Source organism: Sipha flava, unplaced genomic scaffold (genome assembly GCF_003268045.1).
Source record: "Sipha flava isolate LNK unplaced genomic scaffold, YSA_version1 124_pilon_pilon, whole genome shotgun sequence".
NCBI classification, from domain to species: domain Eukaryota; kingdom Metazoa; phylum Arthropoda; class Insecta; order Hemiptera; family Aphididae; genus Sipha; species Sipha flava.
In genome coordinates this window covers 1111326-1131709 of record NW_020271750.1, presented here as the reverse complement: position 1 = coordinate 1131709, position 20384 = coordinate 1111326, and the positions used below count along the sequence as shown (strand labels likewise).

The 20384-nt window shown below is 31.0% G+C and overlaps 1 protein-coding gene across 1 annotated transcript; it reads right to left on the bottom strand.

Annotated features, from left to right (window-relative positions):
• Nucleotides 1–1029: 1029 nt before the first annotated feature.
• On the bottom strand, nt 1030–18321 carry LOC112694145 (bromodomain-containing protein 4-like). The gene is made up of 10 exons (XM_025569531.1): nt 18123–18321; nt 6679–6767; nt 6445–6606; nt 6089–6346; nt 5433–6016; nt 5097–5359; nt 4797–5034; nt 4546–4729; nt 4316–4480; nt 1030–4250 (listed from the first exon to the last, which is right to left on the bottom strand). The coding sequence occupies exons 1-10, from the start codon at nt 18127–18129 to the stop codon at nt 1533–1535; spliced, it is 4668 nt and encodes a 1555-aa protein (XP_025425316.1). The 5' UTR covers nt 18130–18321; the 3' UTR covers nt 1030–1532.
• Between the last annotated feature and the right edge of the window lie 2063 nt (nt 18322–20384).

Below are 20384 nucleotides of genomic sequence, written 5' to 3'. Positions count from 1 at the left end.
ATTACTAAATATATAAAGCATGTGCTACTAAATTGTATATATCTTTTATCTTATATACAAATATAATTACATAATGTATATCTATATTTTATGATATTATATAATAAAAATAAGACATTTTTTTGTGATATATAGATAACATTATTTACAAAAATATACAATACCCACATATATCATACTTAAACGTTACATTGTATTTGATTAATATAATTTTTAAGACAACACATTTAAAATATGACAAACAATTCGTTGTTGTTTTGTTTAATAACAAATAATATGCAAAAAAAAATCTAACAAGTAAAAAATAAACAATGGTACTTTGTTTTACAATTTTTTTTCTCATTAAATTGCAATTATAAATTTCAAAAGCATTAATTTTCTTTTTTTCAATTTTAAATCTTACAATGAGATGACAGATGAGATCAATGCGAGAACAATATCTTGTCATAAAGTTTTAAAAAAAAAAATTTAGGTAAATGATGGTGGTAGTAGTAATATAATAATAATAATAATTATAATATAAATAATAATAATACATTTTTTGATAAAATAATTTTTCTTGTACTTTCATTCAAATAAAAATAAAACATTCAATATGCATGAATTTACAGAGTGTACGTTTCAAATCGCTGTATTCGTGTAAAATTAGTATTATTTGAAAAGTTACTCACTAATTTTTTTTTTTTTAGTAGTTCATACAGAATGTACATAACAATAATACTAATACGTAGTAGAGCATGGAACAATTTTAACAATTTGATAGAGTTAAATTAAAATAAATACAAATAATTTATGTATGTATTGGGTTATAAGTATTGACAGATTAACAAAAGGTATATCGCGCAATAAAAATGGCCCAAAAGAATAAAATAGAAGAATTAACACAATACTCATCAATAATCAAAATAACATCATAAATAAAAATAAAAAAATCATAAATTTATATTACAATAAAACCATTAATAGTTTATAACAAGTATGAAAAATAGGTGTTTGGATATAACTAAATGTTCAAAATTAAAATATAAATGTAACAAAGAAAAAAATAATAATTAAATTATCAATTCACAATTGCACTGTGGTTCATCGGAAGAAGTTTGATTGTTTACGGAGGAATAAACAGAATTATTTTACTTTTACAATGGTTGAAATGTGCATATGTAATAAACTATAGTTTAGAACAATTACAATTGTTATGTTTTCATAATGGAAGACTAAGTTTTTTTTTTCAATACTATGTATAAAAAAATCAACATCAATATTACATACATTAAACTCAAATTAAATAAAAACTATAGCTGGAAAATAAAACAGTCGAGCAGAAAATAAATAATACTTATTTGGAAAGCATTTAAAAAATTTTAAAACCAAAATAATTTGACAAAAAAAAAGGAAAGATTATTATTAATAAAACTATCATCCTCGTGATAAAAATCAAGTAAGATGACTTGACATAAAATATAAAAATAATATATTTTAATAAATAAGCAATTATACCAAGGAAATGCTAAAACATATCTAAGTAGAATTAATTACATCCAAGGAGGATGTCTATTCATAGGATCATGCATATTTAAATAACCTGGGGGTGGAAAACCTGCTAGCCCTTGGTGCAACATCATTGGATGCCTCTGTAACAATTGTGAATAAATTTCTGAAGGATTAGGAGGGTTGTAAGCTTCTAATGGAGGAGGAGCATAACCTGACGGTGGCCTAGCAAAAGCAAATGCAGGATTTCTTTCATCTGTTTGTGCCGCCGCCGCTGCTGCTGCTGCAGCAGCTTGGTCAGCAAAATAGCCAGTTGATCGCATTTCATTCAGATAATCTTGATATCCATCCTTGATGGCTGGATTGAAGTTGAATGCTCCAGTAGACATTGGTGGTTTCACTAGTGGAGAGTAATGATGTGGATATGAAGGGTCAGCCCGTGATGGGTCTACGCCTCTAGGAGGTTCCATTACGGCTGGGGGAACTGCAGTTGGTGGTGGCAGTGATTTTTGCGTGACGGCTTTTTTTTTCTTACTAGTCTTTTTGGCCGGTTTAGAAGGCACTGGTTCCATCATTAAAGACCTATTCATTTCCATTTTTGACTTTGTCATTTCAGCCACTGATGAATTTGGAGGGTAAGCTGGTGGTTGATTAGCTTTCATCATATCTGCCATTGCTGAATTAACATAGGTTGGTTGGTTCGCTTTAATCATCTCGGCCATAGTCGAACTTGAATAAGTAGGTTGGCTTATTTCCATTTTATTTTTTATCATTTCTGCAACAGATGGTGGTCCTGGATATGCTGACTGATTATAACGGAAGGGCATATTTCCTGGCATGAGATTTGGCAATGGCCGACCAGTAGTAAAATCAATATTTTGCGACTTATTTGGTATCATGTCTTGTATTGGATGTGGATAAGATTTACTGGGTAGTACAGGATAATTATAGGGTCGTAGATTAATTTGATCTGGGTATTGTTCATAAGGATTATTATAGTTTAGTCTTTGTTGAGTAGTTGGCTGCTTGTAATCAGGGGGCATAAATTGTCCAGAAGTGGTTCGACTTGCATAGTTCAATGGAGCTGTAGTATAACCAATAGCATCTTTAGAAGGATTTGAATAATTCAAAGGAGTTGATGTGTAGTGAGGTGCTGGTGCCGATACAAAAGTTGAGTTAGATGCTGTATAGTTAAATATAGAATTCGGCACATTTTTCTGTTCATTATCATTCCGGTTACGAGCCATTTGTAAGTAGTCAAGACTATTTTGGTATGTGACCGGCACTGGTGAATGTTGATGGTCCATATTTTGCTGATAAGGAGGAAGAGGTTGCTCGTTACGCGGGTAAGCCATTGAATAGTTTAATTCAGAGTTAAAATTAGAATTAGGCATCTGGCCGGGAGTAGGTACAAACACTCTTTCTTGTTCCTTGCTAGCTACAGTTGGAGTGAAAGCCACCTCTTGAGGCTTCTCCTCTTCATTATACACACGTTTCTTTACAGGATATATATTTTGAGTTTTAGAAGAAGCAGAACTTATTGATTGTTGTTGTTGAGAGTATAATTCGGTGTATGTATTTTGAGGTGAACTTTGTTGTGATCCAATATACTGGGAGTAAACATTTTGATTTTGTTGATAATCGTCTGCTAAACTGGCCACTGGTTCCTTCGGACTATTAATTATGTTATGAGGACTATAATAAGGACTATTACTTGAATCTTGAGGACTCAATATTAAATGATGTGGGCTTTCTTTAGGACTGTTGACAATGTTATGTGGACTACAACTAGCTTCATGAGGGCTTCCGACAAAATTACCAGGACTATCATTGGTTAAATCACGGGGGCTACTAAAAATCTGATGTGGACTTTGACCATGAGGACTTGTTGTCATTACACTAGAAGGATTTCTTGGGCTACAACTACTGCTTTTTTCAGAATTTGGCCTAGCAAAAGCATCTTGATAGAAACCAACTTTGATAGGAGCGTGAGGAATGTTCAAAACGTTTTGATAAGGCTTTAACTGTTGTGGGGAATTGCCAGATTGTGGTGATAAATTAGATTCATCTAAACTAGGACGAGGAGAGTTCCAAGAATCGTTTTGGGACGACTGTTCTGATACACTACTGCCAGTACTTGTCTTTCTTTGTCGTTTTGAAACTGGTTTATCAGGTGAAATTGATGGAATAGGCGTAGTAATCTTCTTGCTATCTACTTGAGTTAAGTTTTCTTTTTTTTCTGTATCTTTTAAAGTATAATCATAAGGTACCATATCATTCATAGCATAAGCCGTGTACATGGGCGATGTGTCAATAGCTTCTTGTTTGCGCTTTGGAGTTGGTTGTGTCTTTGGTGCTCCAAATGCTTTAAACCAAGCACTCAAATTTGGAGTAGCTTTTTCTGGCTTTTCTTCGGACACTTCTATTGGTTTAATCTCTTCTTTTTTATCTATATTATTTTTATCATTAGGACTTTTTTCAGGTTCTTCCTCAGTTTTTTCTAAGTCTTTGTCTTCACTTGACCTCTTTGAAGAAAATCCCATAAGGTCAGTGTTCAATACTGTACCTAAACTTAGAGTGGGCGCTGTTTCTAAATCGGCTCTAATCAGTTTTTGTTTGGCAATACTTTGGTTATCATCAGGTTTGTTTGAAATTAGGTTACCTTTACTTTTACCAGGTTGTAAACGATCAATTGTTCTTTGAATTTCTCGCTTTCGTTTTACAGGCAATACAACAGATTCTTTAGCTGGCCGCTTTTTTTCCTTTAATAAAATATAATTAAGTATGGTGTTGCATAAAATATAATTTATAAATATTAGTAACATACTTTGAATGGCAAACGTGGCTTATCAAGCTTATGCGCTTGACGATACTCTGCGTCTAAACGAGATGTAACCTCAGCATCATCTAACACTGAACCAGCTAATGTTGCCATTGGTGAATTACTTGCTGAAGAAAAGCTTGGCGTGTCATCCAACCATTTATTTATGTCCTAAATAATATTAACTCAATCAATTGTTTATATCTTAAATTGTTTAATGCAAATTAAAAAGGTACCCTTAAAGTCTGCTCTGTAACTTCTTCGAGTGCTTGTACTTCTATAGCACTAGTATTTTTTATTATTACACTTTTTTTTAACTTGGACATTTCTTTTGCCTTAAATTCCTTCTTTTTAGATTCCAATTTAGAATCTAAACTACAGGAGTCATCATCAGTTTGATTGATACTATTTTCAAATTTGCTAGAATACAAACATACACCAATGAAAGAAAATGAATTAATTTAAGACAAATCAATATATTATTTACCTTGAATCTAAACACTCTCGTAATTTTTCTTCGTTTTCTTTATCAGTATTATTAGATGATTCTTTACTACTAGTGCTTCTCTGTCTGTTTCTACTTATCCTTGATCTCATAGTTCCATTTTCATAGCGTTTAAGATATGCCATTTCATCATCAGATTCCTCAGACACCTCCCAGTCTAGATATTTGTGAACCCCAATGTTGAAAACTCTTTGTAAATTTCCACACATAACTGAATATTCTAAAATGTTAACATCAACATAAAATCCAAAAACAATGGTTTTATTTTTTTTAATAATTTACCATTTGTAGATCCATTGTACTGTTTACAGTTGGCGATAATTAATTGAAAATCATGTTTGAACTGACCAAATGTTTGGTACAAATCTTTATTAAGCTTATCCTCCATTTGTTGGAGATCCATTGGAGTTTTTACTACCCTGTAGTAGCTTGGTGCTATTTCTTCATCAACTGGTTCCAGAAATGGCCAAGCATCTTCATGATCCTTTAATTTGTTCAATATTTTGTACATACCAATTTGTAAATCCTCAGAACTAGATTTAAACCTAAAATTATATTATTATTTAAGTGGAGAATGACAAAAAATTTAAGCAAATACATTAAAAGAAATAAACTCACCCAGCTTTAGGTGTAGTTTTAGTCTTAGGTTTGTGATGTGAAGGTTCAATTACAATTTGACCAGTAGCAGAAGCTAATGAATTATTTGTTTGCCGGCACGTTTTTTTGGAACTACTCGAAGAATATCCATGACTTTCAGCATCACTATCTTCACTATCTACATTTTCTTTGACTTTTAATTGTTTCCCTAACTTTTTTTTTCGATTTTCTTTTTTTTTTCCTTTTCCATTATTTACAAGACATAAATCTTCATACTTTTTTCTTTCTTCCTTTTGCTGTTTAAGTTTTTCAAGCCTAGTAGATTGTCGACGCGGTTGCATTTCCAACATGCGTTTCCGTTGCAATCTCTCTTTTTCTTCAAATAAACGAGGAATTTCTGGTAAAAAATCTTCAGTAATTACTTGATGTAGAGCTTGAACATCCCTGTTATCTGAATCCTCTGTTTTCAAAGCCAACCTTTCCCAGTCGCTCTCGGTAAAGCAAACCACCTGCCATTTTCCAGAACCTAAATCTAATTCATCTTCTTCTATATCCAAACAAATAGGCAGTTCAGTTTTCTTTTTTCTGCCTCTTTTTTTCTTTTTCTAAATGTCAAAAAAAGACGAAAAATAACCATATAATAAATGATAAAATAATATTAAAATTAAGAAAATTACCTTTTTGTTATGTACAACTTTTTCATAATCTTCTCTATATAAACGAGTACCATAAAAGTACCAATAAGCTGATTTATTTTCATCATACCCTAAAGGATGCACTCTTAAACTATCTGAGTCAAGGTTTTTAAGTGATTCCATAACATCATCAGCATCCAATCTAAAGTCACATAGAGCATGAAGTATCTCCACTTTGGTTCGAAGTGGCAAAAACTGGAAGTCAATATCGGAATTGAAAGGGTTCTGGAAATTGTACTCCTAAATAAATATTAAAAAATAAATTAATACAAAGAATATTTTATTTTGCTTTTAATATTTTTAGTAAGTATATATTTATAAGTAATATTTACACTAACCTTGCATTTTTCTCTAAATAGTCTACGTAAAAACATTTGATAGTTGAAAGTAGATATACTGTTGTTGCCGAGGCAGCCAGATAATAATCTGGCAATGAGCTCCTGTAACAGAGAGTTGCCATTGTCCTCAGTTCCATCTGTCAATAAAGCAGCTTCTAAATCCTAAAAATTATTTTGTAATCTCAATATAAGTAAGCAAATAGAAATTTGAAAAATTTAGTAAGGATTACTTACTTCAATGTCGAAGTCAAGAAGATCAAAAGACACACGAAATAAAGAACAGAAGTGAGCAATACTCGGAACTTCCCACCATGAATGGATATCTAAAAATCAAAGAAAGTTTTAGAAAAGTTGTACTTTTTGCAAAATTTCTATTGGTTCTATCATTGAATTATATATATAGTGAGATGACTCACAGTAAAAACAAATTAAAATTAAAGATGTTATAGTACCTTTTGTTATAATTTATTAATTATTATTAATGATTGTAATTGTAGGTAGTACCCACTGAGTACTGCTTAAAAATCACACACTACATACAAATATATATTAATTAATCTTATTTAAAACTGACTTATCTATTTTAAATATTTATCTACTAAATAAATACCAGTAATCAGAAATTATATCAATAGATAACTAAACAAATATTTTATATCCATCTGATATTTTATAAAACTAATAAAATAGTTTTTCTGTAATTATAGAATAACTAATAAAACTATATATATATATATATATTTGATGTGAACTATTTATTTATAATTCATCAATATATTGTAATTTTACATTATTTTAAATGGAAAATAAATTATAATTTGTAACGTTTTTAAATTTTAAAACTGAATAATACAATAACTAAATTAGTGTACTCATTAAAATGGGTCTTAACTAAATACATTTTTAATAATATTAAGTAAGTATTTCCTAAAATAATTTAATTTAAGGATGAAATAAACTATCTGTATGTCGAATTTCTATACCAATTAGCATAACAATTGGAAAAAGTATATAGTTTAAATTCATTAAATTAAATTAAGTTGTAGACTTCAATACACTTATTGATTTTCTTTAAAAAAAAATACGAAAATATGTTTAGTTAATAATCGATATGGGTTCACTTTTAAACATCAATTTGTAATGAACTATGCATAATTGTTAATTAAATAAAAACTAATTTAAACTTCATATAAGAATGTTGCATTCTTAGTTAATTTTTTTTATAATTAAGAAAAATACTTTTAAATTAAATTATGATATAGAAGGAAAAACCAGTTAAAGTACAGGATACTCGCTCTGTATAAACAACAAAATGAAACTATTAATATAAAATATAATAGCAAACAACTCAAATCATAGGTTGTTAAAAAATAGCACAAAAAATCAATGCTAAATATTGTAGACGTGACATAACATAATACTGAAAATATACTTAAAACATATTATCCATTTAATAAATACAAATAATGAATAATATAATAATTTACTAGGTTTAATTAAATAATTAATTCAATAAATATATACATATATATTTATATACTATAAAATGTAAATATAACACATGAATACATAATATAAACAAATTTAAATCAATGATTTAAAAGCCACTCATTGTTTTACTTATTGCTTAATCGACAAAATATGATTATTTTAGATTACTTACTATGAGATTGAAATAAATTGCTTTATAATGTTTTAACTAAATAAATAATAATGAAAATGTATCTTGTACAACGATACCATCAATAATCTAGAAAATGAATATAGTTAATGTTTTAACTCATTATAAATATATCTTATAAATCGTAAACTAAATAATAAATAAGAAATATAAGTTGATGAAATCGAAGTACCCTAAATATCCTAATATTTATCAAATACTTCCAATGCAAATAAAACACAAATATTCATTGTTCTTATAACTTTACCAGTTTTACGAGTATTTCGATATATTGATTAATAATAATCAATAACATAAATTATAGAAATAAAATATAACAGCTAACAAAAAAAAAAAAAAATCATAATATTACATTAGTGTTTAATACGAAAAATCATAAAAAAGATAAAATATCAAGACGAAAAATCGCAATTTTTTTCAGAAAATAATTAATAATTATAATCAAATTTAATCAATGTGAATGTTTTTAAGCACAATTCACGCCAAATTCAATATTAAAACCCAAGTATTTCGGATAAGCCTGTATTCATGAACGATACCTTGAATACAAGGGAAGGGATGCCAATAACACATATATTTTATTGTTATGCGATGAAGGTCTCATTCGAACCTCATTTAGCAATATATACGAGCTTAAAAAATTACTAATTTAAGTTAGAAAATTAATATAATAAAACACCTAAAATATTTAAAGGTTTAAGTATGGAAATTGGTTTTTTTTTAAGATAATATCAGGCGTTTAATTTAAAACATTTTTATTCGAATTTCTGAGTTTAAACTCTAATATTGACCAAAGTAATGTCTTTAGAAGAGCATATTATTCAATTTTATTTTAGTTTTACTTTCCTGTAATATAAAGAAAAATACACTTAATAATATAGTATGTTAATATTTCTAAAAGTTGAGAATTCATCGGGGAATTCAGCTAAAAACCATAAAATGGTGATATTAACAGAATTAGCAAGTTTTTTTTTTTAAATTAAAATTATGTTTAATAAAAAAACAGTAAATACATTTTTTCAATATACGAAAATATGATAAAATTAAACAATTTTCAAGAATTATCTAAAATTGTATATAACGAATTCTAATTTCAATAAAGCTGAAAGATGTTTAACGGTGGTTGGTTAAAACATCAAATTCATGAAATAGGGGTATGTAGTATAAATTATATTTAAAAAATAATAATATCTTTCTACCTAAAAAGGTACTAGTTTTAAGTTGCTTATATGCATAAAAAACATATTTCCTGTAATGTAATTAAGGCTAAATTATAGTAAATTTTACATAAACAATTCATTTGTAATAATTATTAGATTCACCCAATGTCCAGAGCTTTAGAGGGATAAATAAAAAAAATTATTCCAGTGGAAAAAATTGTTCCTTTTCAAATAATTTTATTATTGGCATTATGTAAAAAAAAATAATTCAAATTATAAGAATTTATAATGATTGCAATTGATTATTATTGTAAATTTAAATTTATGAAACACTAACAGCGTAAAAAAAATTGTATACAACATCTATTAAATTCAGTTTATAGAAAATAAAATGAAGTTGACTAGTTCGATGTCCACTTATACATAATATAATTTATTTTAAAACCATCATTTACACAATATGGTATGTGTATGATAAAAAAAAAAGCAACGGAACGGACAACCAATTTTGTTAGCAATTTAATTAATTTAAGATATAATAAATAAATAATTAAAATAATAAATATGTGAATAGATTTTTTAATATCTTATTCGATGGCAATCACACAATAAAAAGTAGATACATAATTACCTTACTATCACTTTCGCTAATTCAAGATAAAAATATATGGGGAGAAGATATTTTGTACACGAATTTTTTTTTTTTTTAATTGTTTAAACCTTTTTATATATTTTAAAGATAATATAGTATGCTGAAAAAAATTTCCACGTGTTCTGTGGTCAAACTAAATAATATAATATACATTAAGATGTATAGGTATGTAAAAGAAATTATAAATAGTTTTTCACTTTTATCTAAAGAAATTAAACTGTAGTATCAAAATTATTTTTCGTTTAAAACGTGTATCATATTGTAAATGTCAACTAAACTATAAACCAAGTCTTCGGCATGGAAAAAAAAAATGGTAGTGACATCGCTAAACTATCCATTCCCCCCTCACCCTGCGATCGATAAGATATTGTGAAAGAAAATCTGAATCAATTAATTTACTTAGCTAGAAAACGATACAATAATACTAAGTTTTGTTTAAAGCCTCTTTTCAAAGTTTGTTTTCAAACAGAATTAATTACCAACAAAAGTAGACAGTTGAAACGGAAAAGTAAGGAGCTCTATTTTCGAGCCTTCGCGTCGGGATCCTTATATCGGATACACGTTCACGCGGTGGACACGTCACACGACGAGAACAACGTACACAGCGTACGAACATTAATGTGCGACTGACCGCGGCGATGAGTTTACGGTGGTACCGTGTACCGCAGCAGTAGTTGTTGGTGGGTACCGCGTGCAGACGCGCGTGTGCGTGCGGTACCGACGAAACATGCGTGCGTGTGCGAGAGAGCAACTCCCACTTTCCGTTTTTACTGCCAGTCACTGCACCGCTACCGACCGCTTCGTACGGCGGTCGTAGAGCGTCGCCCGTCGGCCCGATAACCACTATACCATCATATTGAAATAATAAAATAATAACCGCAATAAACTATTACGTTGCTTGGCGGTAATGGTCGGGTATTTGGAAATCATTTACTTTACAAACGCGTCGATAAATATTCGAATCGACTAGACTACGTACGTTACATCATTCAACTATGCGGAACAACATTTTTTTCTCCGCGCACCGACTTAAAAATACGTAGATTAAAAGTAACTACAGATTAGTAATTTATTAAAATATTGGCTATTCGTTTCCCCTCGAAAACATTACGCTCACCGTGACCTACAACCAAACACACATTTTCTGTAAAACTGACAATACGACCCAAAATTTAAAAAAGGACGAATACACGTTTATCGTTGAATATCATTCTATATTAAATCAACAGAGCGAGAGAGAGGTATATATTGGCTGTTGCGAACATCACTGATATGTTTTAACTGCATTGTTTTTAATTGAAAACCCTTAGTAAATAAATTATTTATATTAGAAACCATCTACATGTATAAATTATATACTCCATTACAGTCAAGATTGTTATTAATTTAGGATATTTTTTTTTTTTAATATATGTGATTTATTTTTATATTTATAAGAATAGTAATAAGTTAAAAATGTTTAATTACGTTCTGCAAATAAATACTTTTTTCAACTATAATTGATACACTTTATTTTAGGTTAAGGTTATCCGTAGTAGTTTCTATATAGCGTTTCTAACACGGTAATTACTGTTTTATGTGAAATATATATTGGTTACAGACCACAGAAAACAGATGGGAATTGTTTAAAAAAAAAAACATTTTTTAATAAAATATATAAAATTAAAATAAAAACACATTATTCCAACAACCGTTTTTGACATTCATCTCGTTTTGTCGACTTTACACAGAATGATAGTGAGTTAAGCACTGTTTTATAGTCAAACTAAATAATTATAATAACATTAGAAAAATTACTTTAAACTACCATCAGTGAAACAACATTTTTTTTTAATATAAATTTCAGTACCCTACAATACATGTCTAATTTCCAATCAATTTAGTTCTCTGCGTAAAATTTATAGAATACTTCCTCCTTTCCACTGCCTCAAAAAGCGAAATATATATATATATATATAATAATGAATACAAAAAATAGATCTTCAAATACTATATTTATTGGTAGACTTTTTTTCTTTTTTCTTTTGATCCCCATAATATTTATAATATTTATACAAATCAAATACAATAAGTAAATAGGCTGAAAGTTTAATATATGATATAAAATTTGAAAATTCTCGTCCATAAAATTACAAAAACCTTTAATAGATCTTTGTGATTCTGACATTTTTTATGACGCCGGGAGGAATTTAATTATTTATTGGTTTAAAAAACGTTAAATTAAATAATAATAAATAAATCCCTATTATATCAAATAAAAATGTATATTTTTAATCTTAAGTTCAAAAGAAATACAATAGGTACTTACAATAAATATTGTTATTATGATTAATTAAGTTAACTGATAAGTCGGGGCTTAAATATAATTTAACAAACATAATTTTAATTCAAAATTGTAAACCTATTAATATAGAGTAATATATATTATCTATGTATATTATAATAAAGAATAATCATTACTAGGTAAACATAGTATCAAAATATTAATCAGACCACATAAATGTAGATACACTATACCGATATGTATATTATATAAGTAAAAATGTAAAATAGACGCAATTTAAATAAATAGGTACGTTACCTGAAATAAAACATAAAGAAAGTACTTATTCTTACCATTTATTAAAATATAATATTATAAACAATCAGAAGATAATAAAAATTGACAAGAATATATAAAAAAAATACCTAAATCAATATTCATACAGTAGACACAATTTAATATATTTTGTGTTATTTAATACATAGTAGATACTAAATGATTTTTAATTTAACATAACAAAAGGGACTGAACAAAATTAAATTACAAATAGATAAATAAATGTATTAACATTTAATACTTTTGATGTTGAATTAAACAATTACCAATTAATTACAATCCCATAAATAGGTCATGTATTATATATACTGCTTTTATACATGCAGAATCAAGAATTTAATTATCATTGGAATTAATCCAATTAAACCTATATAATTATTGATAATGATATTGTATATATTTGTAGTATCATAACTATTCTTATTTATGAGAATATATATACACCGTCAGCTACAAAAATAATTTTAACATTTTTCAACAATAAAAAAAAATAGAACTTGAAATTGAAACGTTTAATAATTAAAAAAAAAAAAAAACTATCAATTAAAATACCTAAATATTACAAAATCATGAATTAGTGATCAAAGATTATGAGCTGATAAAATATTTTTTACTAAGCCCATATTTCAATATACTTAAATATTCAAGTATAGAAGAGTGGTTAAAAAATAAATGTGTAAAACGATTAGAAAGAAACAAGTATATTTTGAATACATAACTAGTCAAAAAATAGTATAAATAAAATATTAAAATATGCAATAACGACATGAAACCGGGATAATGGTTATTGACAACTAAACAATTCGTAGCCATAATAATAATATACAGTAAAATATCCAAAAAAAAAATAACTATTAAGTACAAATACTGAATATTTGATAACTGATAGATGAAATTCATATACCGGGAGAAATTACTTAAATAAGAATATTTATGGAAATATAATCAAAATTTTATTTTCTAAAAAAAAAAAATTTTTGTAAGTAAAATAGTAAAATAAGTAAAATATTTATAATTTTAATGAAACAACGAAATGCCTATTATTATGGTCAATATTTCAAAAAATAACTATATTTATCTAAATACAAAAAATTTGAACAAATTCATTCGTAATATACAATTTTAATATAACATTAAACTCATTTTTAAGATCTAAAAAAAAAAAGGATCTCAAGTAGTATGTAATATAACTGAAAATAACACATCTCATAATAATTGTATGTTTATATAAATACTTTGATGGTTTAATTTCGAAAATAACTTTAAAATATGTGTAGGTTAGTCGTAATTTTATCCCACTAAAAAAAATGTATGCAAATATAATGAACAAGAACATTATGATAACAAATGTGCCAACTCTCTCTCTCTCCATTTCACACAAAAAATGTAAAAATACATTAAAAAAAAAAAATAACAATTAAAATAAAAAATACAACGATTAAATGTATTCGCTGAAAAAATTAAAACTCAATTGTGTCTAATTAGCAAAAATAATTGTCAGATGAATTTCGTATGCGATTTATTACGGTTTTCATTTAAGAATAATAATAATAATAAATAAAAATAACTAAAATATAATCAATTTTAAAATGTAGGTTAAGATTAACTGTGCATAATATCCCGCTCAGAGTTCATAAAATATTTCAATGTCAATTACACGTGCGTCTAACCTTTATAATGAATGCAATAATGTATAATCTAACTTTCTTATTAAATAATCGGATTGTGTTAGAATAACTATATGTATATAAACATAAACACACATAGGAGCATAATATCACACGTTAATTTACTATTATTATGGCGTACAAACAGAAGCGGGTGTCTAGGGGGGGAGCTCTACAGCGTTGAGTAGGCGTTGCCGTAATTTTCTACGATGAATTGATAAACAATAAAGCAAAACAAATAATATGTTGAATAGTAGAAGTTATAAAAGACAATTTCGCCTAATTTATGTTCCTTCGAAGAATAATAAATACGCAATCACGCTTATCGCCGGTATATTCGTCTGTAACATGAAATTTAACGATAATGTGGTAACAGTATCATTTAATATTTTGTGCAATAAAAGCATATGGGCGATAAGAGAACAAAGTAATCGAACGAAAATCTTCTACTAATTTTAGTCAACTACTAGACCATTAGCCGTATGCTAATAATATGACTACTGGACAGCAGCAATTTCACTGGACTACTTTTAAAAATTATTACGGATACGGATTATGACGAAATGTGTTATGAGAGAACGTTAAATGTTCTGTACACGTACAATTATAATACATCAACGTTCAGTCCATGTGTTAAATAAAAAATTATAAACATTTTTTTTCTATGAAAGATCATCACGCGAATGTGCGCAAGAAAATGTTTAATGTGATACTAGTTATTGTAACAATTGTGAAAATAAGCCCATCGAAATAACTAAAAACAACCGCTGCCGCATATATTATAAAAGTACCTAAACCTAACCCGTGAAGGCATATTATACACGGGCGTTTCGTGGGGAGAGGGGAGAACAAGCAGTTCGTCTTCGGACGCGGAATTATTGTTTTGTCGAAACCGTTCCACTCGAGATTTTTCGAACGATTGTTTCGACTCCGACAAATACAATGAAAGAGTAGATAGGTTAGATATCGTTTCTGTATTCATTACACGACATCGTCTCCGTCAAGACACGAATGCGGCCACGGTGGCACCGACGACGGAGGACGACTACAAAATATATAACGACGACGGACACTGTGAAATTAAGTCTAAAACGATAAAATTGTAATGCTCAGCGGGACATTCATTCGATCTGAACCATCTTTTCTATCACATTTTACTCCGACCGATATTGAAATATTATTAGCTACCGACTAAATTAATTAATTTTATTATTGAACGCCGTGGCGGTCCTACATGGGGAGGGGGTGGATCGCCCCTTCCCCTTGCCCAACATTATATTACAAAAAAACCTGATAATATATCGTCTATGTTTCACAATATTTTATGATTAATAATTGTGGTAACAAAGCCAGAAAAAATCAATGATTTTAATATTTTTTGGCAACATTAGGTTACACTTATTCTGTGATATGGCCATGATAATGTGGCAGGGATGGTATGCACCACCAACTGTACCACACATCGCTAGAGTGATACAGCGCGTACGACGAGCCTGTTATCATAGATAATTTAGCTCAAAACATACTGATAATGTTATACTGTTTATATTTAACTAATTCGTGCTCATTCCTTCGTAGTTAATGTTTTTAGTGCTCCATTCAGTGCTGTAAAAACCGGGTGTGCAGTGTTCATTACACCCGGGCCTCATACTATATTATAGGACATCAAAAGGTCAAATGCTCAAAAATGTATAACGATAACGGGCCTCAAGATTTTGATTCGCACTTCGGATGATTTAATTATGGCGATGGCTGCATTATTCTAATATTTATAATCAATACGTTAACAAATAAAATTACTTGTTATTTTACTACAAATGCAACAAAAAAATCTAAATGAGAACATGAAACTAATATTAAAGTTGAAAAAAAATACCTCTGTTGTGCCGTTAGTGCAGCCACAAATTATAGACCAACAACTTCAAATTTCAAATGCAAATCTTACGGAATCTAATACAAATTTATCAGATAGTTTGGACATAGAATATTTTGTAAATGATAGTAAAACTGCTGATAATTATATTAAATATTTAATCTTTAAAATAAGTAATTTTCCAGAATCTAATTTTTGTTGGCCATATTCAAACCATAGTAAAAAAAGGAAAATTGAACTACGTTACTTACATAAAAATCATTATGAGAAATACCCATGAACTCGATAGTTAAAAGTTATAAAATAATTTTAAAAAAAATGATTAACCTAACTAAGTTAAAAAATATCATTAACTTGCCCAACCTTGATTTTATTCAAGAACATTTCAAAGCTTATATTAGTTGTAAAAAACGTGTTTAAAATATATATTATAAGCTGAATACTTTTGTTTTGCCATGCTTTTATAGAGTAAAAACACGGCTACAATCAAGAATAAGGAACACCAAATTTAGTGGCTTAGCATTACTTCATATCAATAAAGATATAACCACAAGTCTTTAAAATATTATATACCGATTAGTAAAACACAAAAAAAACGAAAAAGGACTTTTATTTTGTAATATTACACGAAATAAATTTTTAAATTTAATAAACTATTTTTTTTTTTATGACTAAGTACTATTTTTAAAGATTGTATTTGTTATGAAAAATATTTTACCCCCTTCCTCCTCTTGAAATTTGTCAAGGACCGTCATTGACTAAACGGGTCAAGCCCAAATTACAAGTCAATATACATTAATAGATATATTTATAAGATAGGTCACATGAAAAAGTAATTAATATCATGTCAATTAGGCATGTCAAGAGACTAAAAAAGTATTATTGTTATCATAATAAAACAGACAAAAGAAAAACCACATCAAGGATTTGCACAAAAAGAAGCCATGAAAATAAATAGAAGAATAAAACAATTTATTTTTTCCGAAACTGATCCCTTATCAGCGGAGAACGAGAGGACACGGTCGAAACAGCATATGGTCGACGGTTAAATAACCCGAGCAAAACTCACTCGTTTCGAAAAGAGATCGGTTGAATACAACGAAAACATGCACATACTACTAAATAATACGAAATGCTCGTGTACACCACTAAGGTGGTTAAAAGAACAGGCCAAGTTTAAGAAAAAAAAAATTAAATTAAATTTTGTGAAACCAACAATAATTCCCACGTGGTTTTGGAGCATAACTCAACGGAACAGGTAGAGATGGTGCTGTTAGGACTTGAGCGTCTGGAAACTATTACATACGCGGGGGGTTGACTGGAACGACAAAATAATACTCAATACATTCATGGGGAATCGAAAAAATAATACTGTCCGATATTTTACTAGGCTTAAAAAAACGAGACACGGACACGGGATTTTTTTTAATGCGATGAGAAAACGATTTAAGGGGGAAATAAAACACCGCCAACCATCGAAACTATCAACCGCGAGTTGAAACGGGAAGAGTCATGTCGAACGCGCGACAGACCAACGCGCGTCGTACGCGCCGTATGCCGCGCGTACGCGGAGAGAGATTATGACGTTGTCCGCCGTAGAGATCTCGGCTTACTCAGCTGTGGGTCGGCGGCGGCAGTGGCGGGGGATCGGCGGCGGCGTTGTTTGCAACGGGCGCGCGCTCAGTGGGTCCCAAACCGAGCGACGGCGCGCGCCACGGCCAAGTGCGCCACACGGCGACGGCAACACGCCAACCGACGGGTAATCGTCGCTGCCGCCGCCGCCGCCGACGTGCCCCACAAAAACGTGACCGTCGCCGCAACGTGCGGCCCGATTTCAACGGTGGCCGGACGAAACGCACCAATGTCGCGTAAAACAAACCAATCGGTGGGCATCGACCACGTGAACGAGAGTTGGTTGTTGTTCAACCGCGTAGCGCGTGCCTGGCCGGCAAGGAAAGGTTGTGTAAAAAAAAAAATTTCGAATAAGAACAGCGATCGGTGACGCCACACACGAAGCGATCACGGAGATATCGAGAGTGTGCTTACCGTCCATTTAGACGCGTTGTTTTCCAATAGCTTGTACGTCTTCGACGGTCGAACGGTGCAGCAATGTGCGCGGCGAAAATTCCATTTGCGACGACAGCGAAACGGCACAGGATCACTCACAACCGTACGTGAACACCGTCGAATGCGGACTGGAGAGGGTACGGTTCGACGGGCGCCTGTATGTGTGCGTTCACCTTTCGAGCCGCCGGTATAGTGGTGATGGCGATGGGAGGGTCGGGAGCGGCGGTAGCGCCGACCGCGACCGACAACGGCCGAACCGTGTCTCGTTGCCGACGCGGCCGCCGGACCCGCTGAGTCGAGCGCGCCTCGGCATCGATGACGTCTTAGTATCGATAACGCGGCGGAAAGCCGGTGCGTATGTTCACGGTTCCGAAAATTCGTCGTTTTTAAACTTCGACGTTTCCTTGGGACTGCAGCATCGCGTTGACGGTGACGGCAAATCGATTTCGCGTACGTGCGCCGAAGACGACTGTAACGCATTTTCAAGAACATCTTAATCAGAACAAATCAAAACAACAATCAAACGCAACACCGTCCGAATAACGTTGCGCTCGCGTGGGCTTAACCGAAATAATCATGGTATTGTGCGGGGAGGCTCTCGCGTTCACATCGATGTTCGCCGGACACGGTCGACGACGCGAATGGCCGCGGTGGTGTTGAACAGTGGACAGTGGCGCGACCGGGCCAACAACAGTGCCACACCGCTGACGAGTAGGCGCCCGCCCGCCCGCCGTCGTAGTCGTTGCTCGGTCTGGTTCCGGCGTGACGTGAATCGACCGAACGCGCGTTCCACCGCCGCCGCCGCGCCGCGCTGTACAATACACAAATAAACGAATATTTGTATAACGTGCTCGTCGTTTGTTGGTCGTAGGATTTGTGAAAAAATAAACATCGGCCGGAAAACAATAACACTATCTATTTCTACGATATTTTGTCCCACTGATGATAAAAAAAAAAAAAAAAAAAAAAAAATGATTAAAACAATCAAAATCTGTTTGTAAATTATAATAGGATAACAATACTGTTTGTGTGCAGATTTAATTAGTTTGACGAGAAATGAATTATACGGATACGTCATCCGAAGGAAACTGAATAAAAATGACATACAGCCGAACACACATGCACGTTTTATAACGTATGCACTCTTTACTTCACCACAGCGTCTGCAAAAATCATTTTCATCGCGGTCGGTTAAACATATAACACTATTTTCAATCGTCGTCGGCACACGCACACATTTCGTCCCCGTTGTGCACGATTAATCTAACAGCATTGTAAAGTGAACGATAATCGCTTATCAAATGTTTTGTAAAATTATAATATTTCGTATACCATAAGCTTATTCGAAATATTCGTTTACGCGGAAAACGTACTCGCGTACGGATGGTACGAAAACTATATCCGATATTTGTTCGTTGAAAACGTACCTAACACTTTCGTTTTATAGTCTAGTAATTTTTACGCGCGCCACCGCTGCCGTTCGACATCCTTGTTTCGTGTACACCTGTGCCTTCAAATGATTTCAACACGCATATCATTACATAATCTGACTATCATATTATCATAATGCTCCAACAATTCTTACGAGTACAGGTATTCCAGGAAGCGTGGTGTTTCCATTTGTTTTTCTATTAAAAGTTTAATTTTATTCAAATCGTATACTCCTTGGTTCAACTTCCTCAGATTATATAACGCGCCGTGTTCAATATTGTTCTCGATATCAATACGAATACAATTGTACAGAAATAGTTTTTCATTTTTACGCGCGCATTCGAATCATTCTTAATATATTTTAACTACACGCACGACCCACACGGTTGCCATCCACAAGATAATGTTTATATATATATGTATTGTATTGTACATCAATTAGGGGAAGAAAGAAGAAAAATGTTATTCCAATTGAATCATCGAATGTAGTTATTACGTCACAGTATCGAAGAGGGTATATTATACTCAATATACATGTAGTGCGACGCACTACATTACACTAGGGTGCGAAGAAAACTGTGTTCGCGGAATGCTAAAAAGTTTAACCACACCCTGCACGGTGCCACATCTTATTGACTGAATAACATCAATTACCTATATTAAAGTACATAATTGATTGTTACGCACGTGTATAATGCGCGGTTTATTTATGTGATGATGTTTTCACTGTTCCGTGTATGTTGTGTGTGTTCGTTAAATCATCATGACTATTTAAAACATAATCATCTTCGATTATGTAAATTTATTGTA

Coding starts and splice junctions, on each gene's coding strand:
- LOC112694145 (XM_025569531.1), bottom strand. Junction 5,360..5,432: donor AAAACTACACCTAAAGCTGG/GTGAGTTTATTT, acceptor ATATAATTTTAG/GTTTAAATCTAGTTCTGAGG. Junction 4,481..4,545: donor TTACAGAGCAGACTTTAAGG/GTACCTTTTTAA, acceptor AATATTATTTAG/GACATAAATAAATGGTTGGA.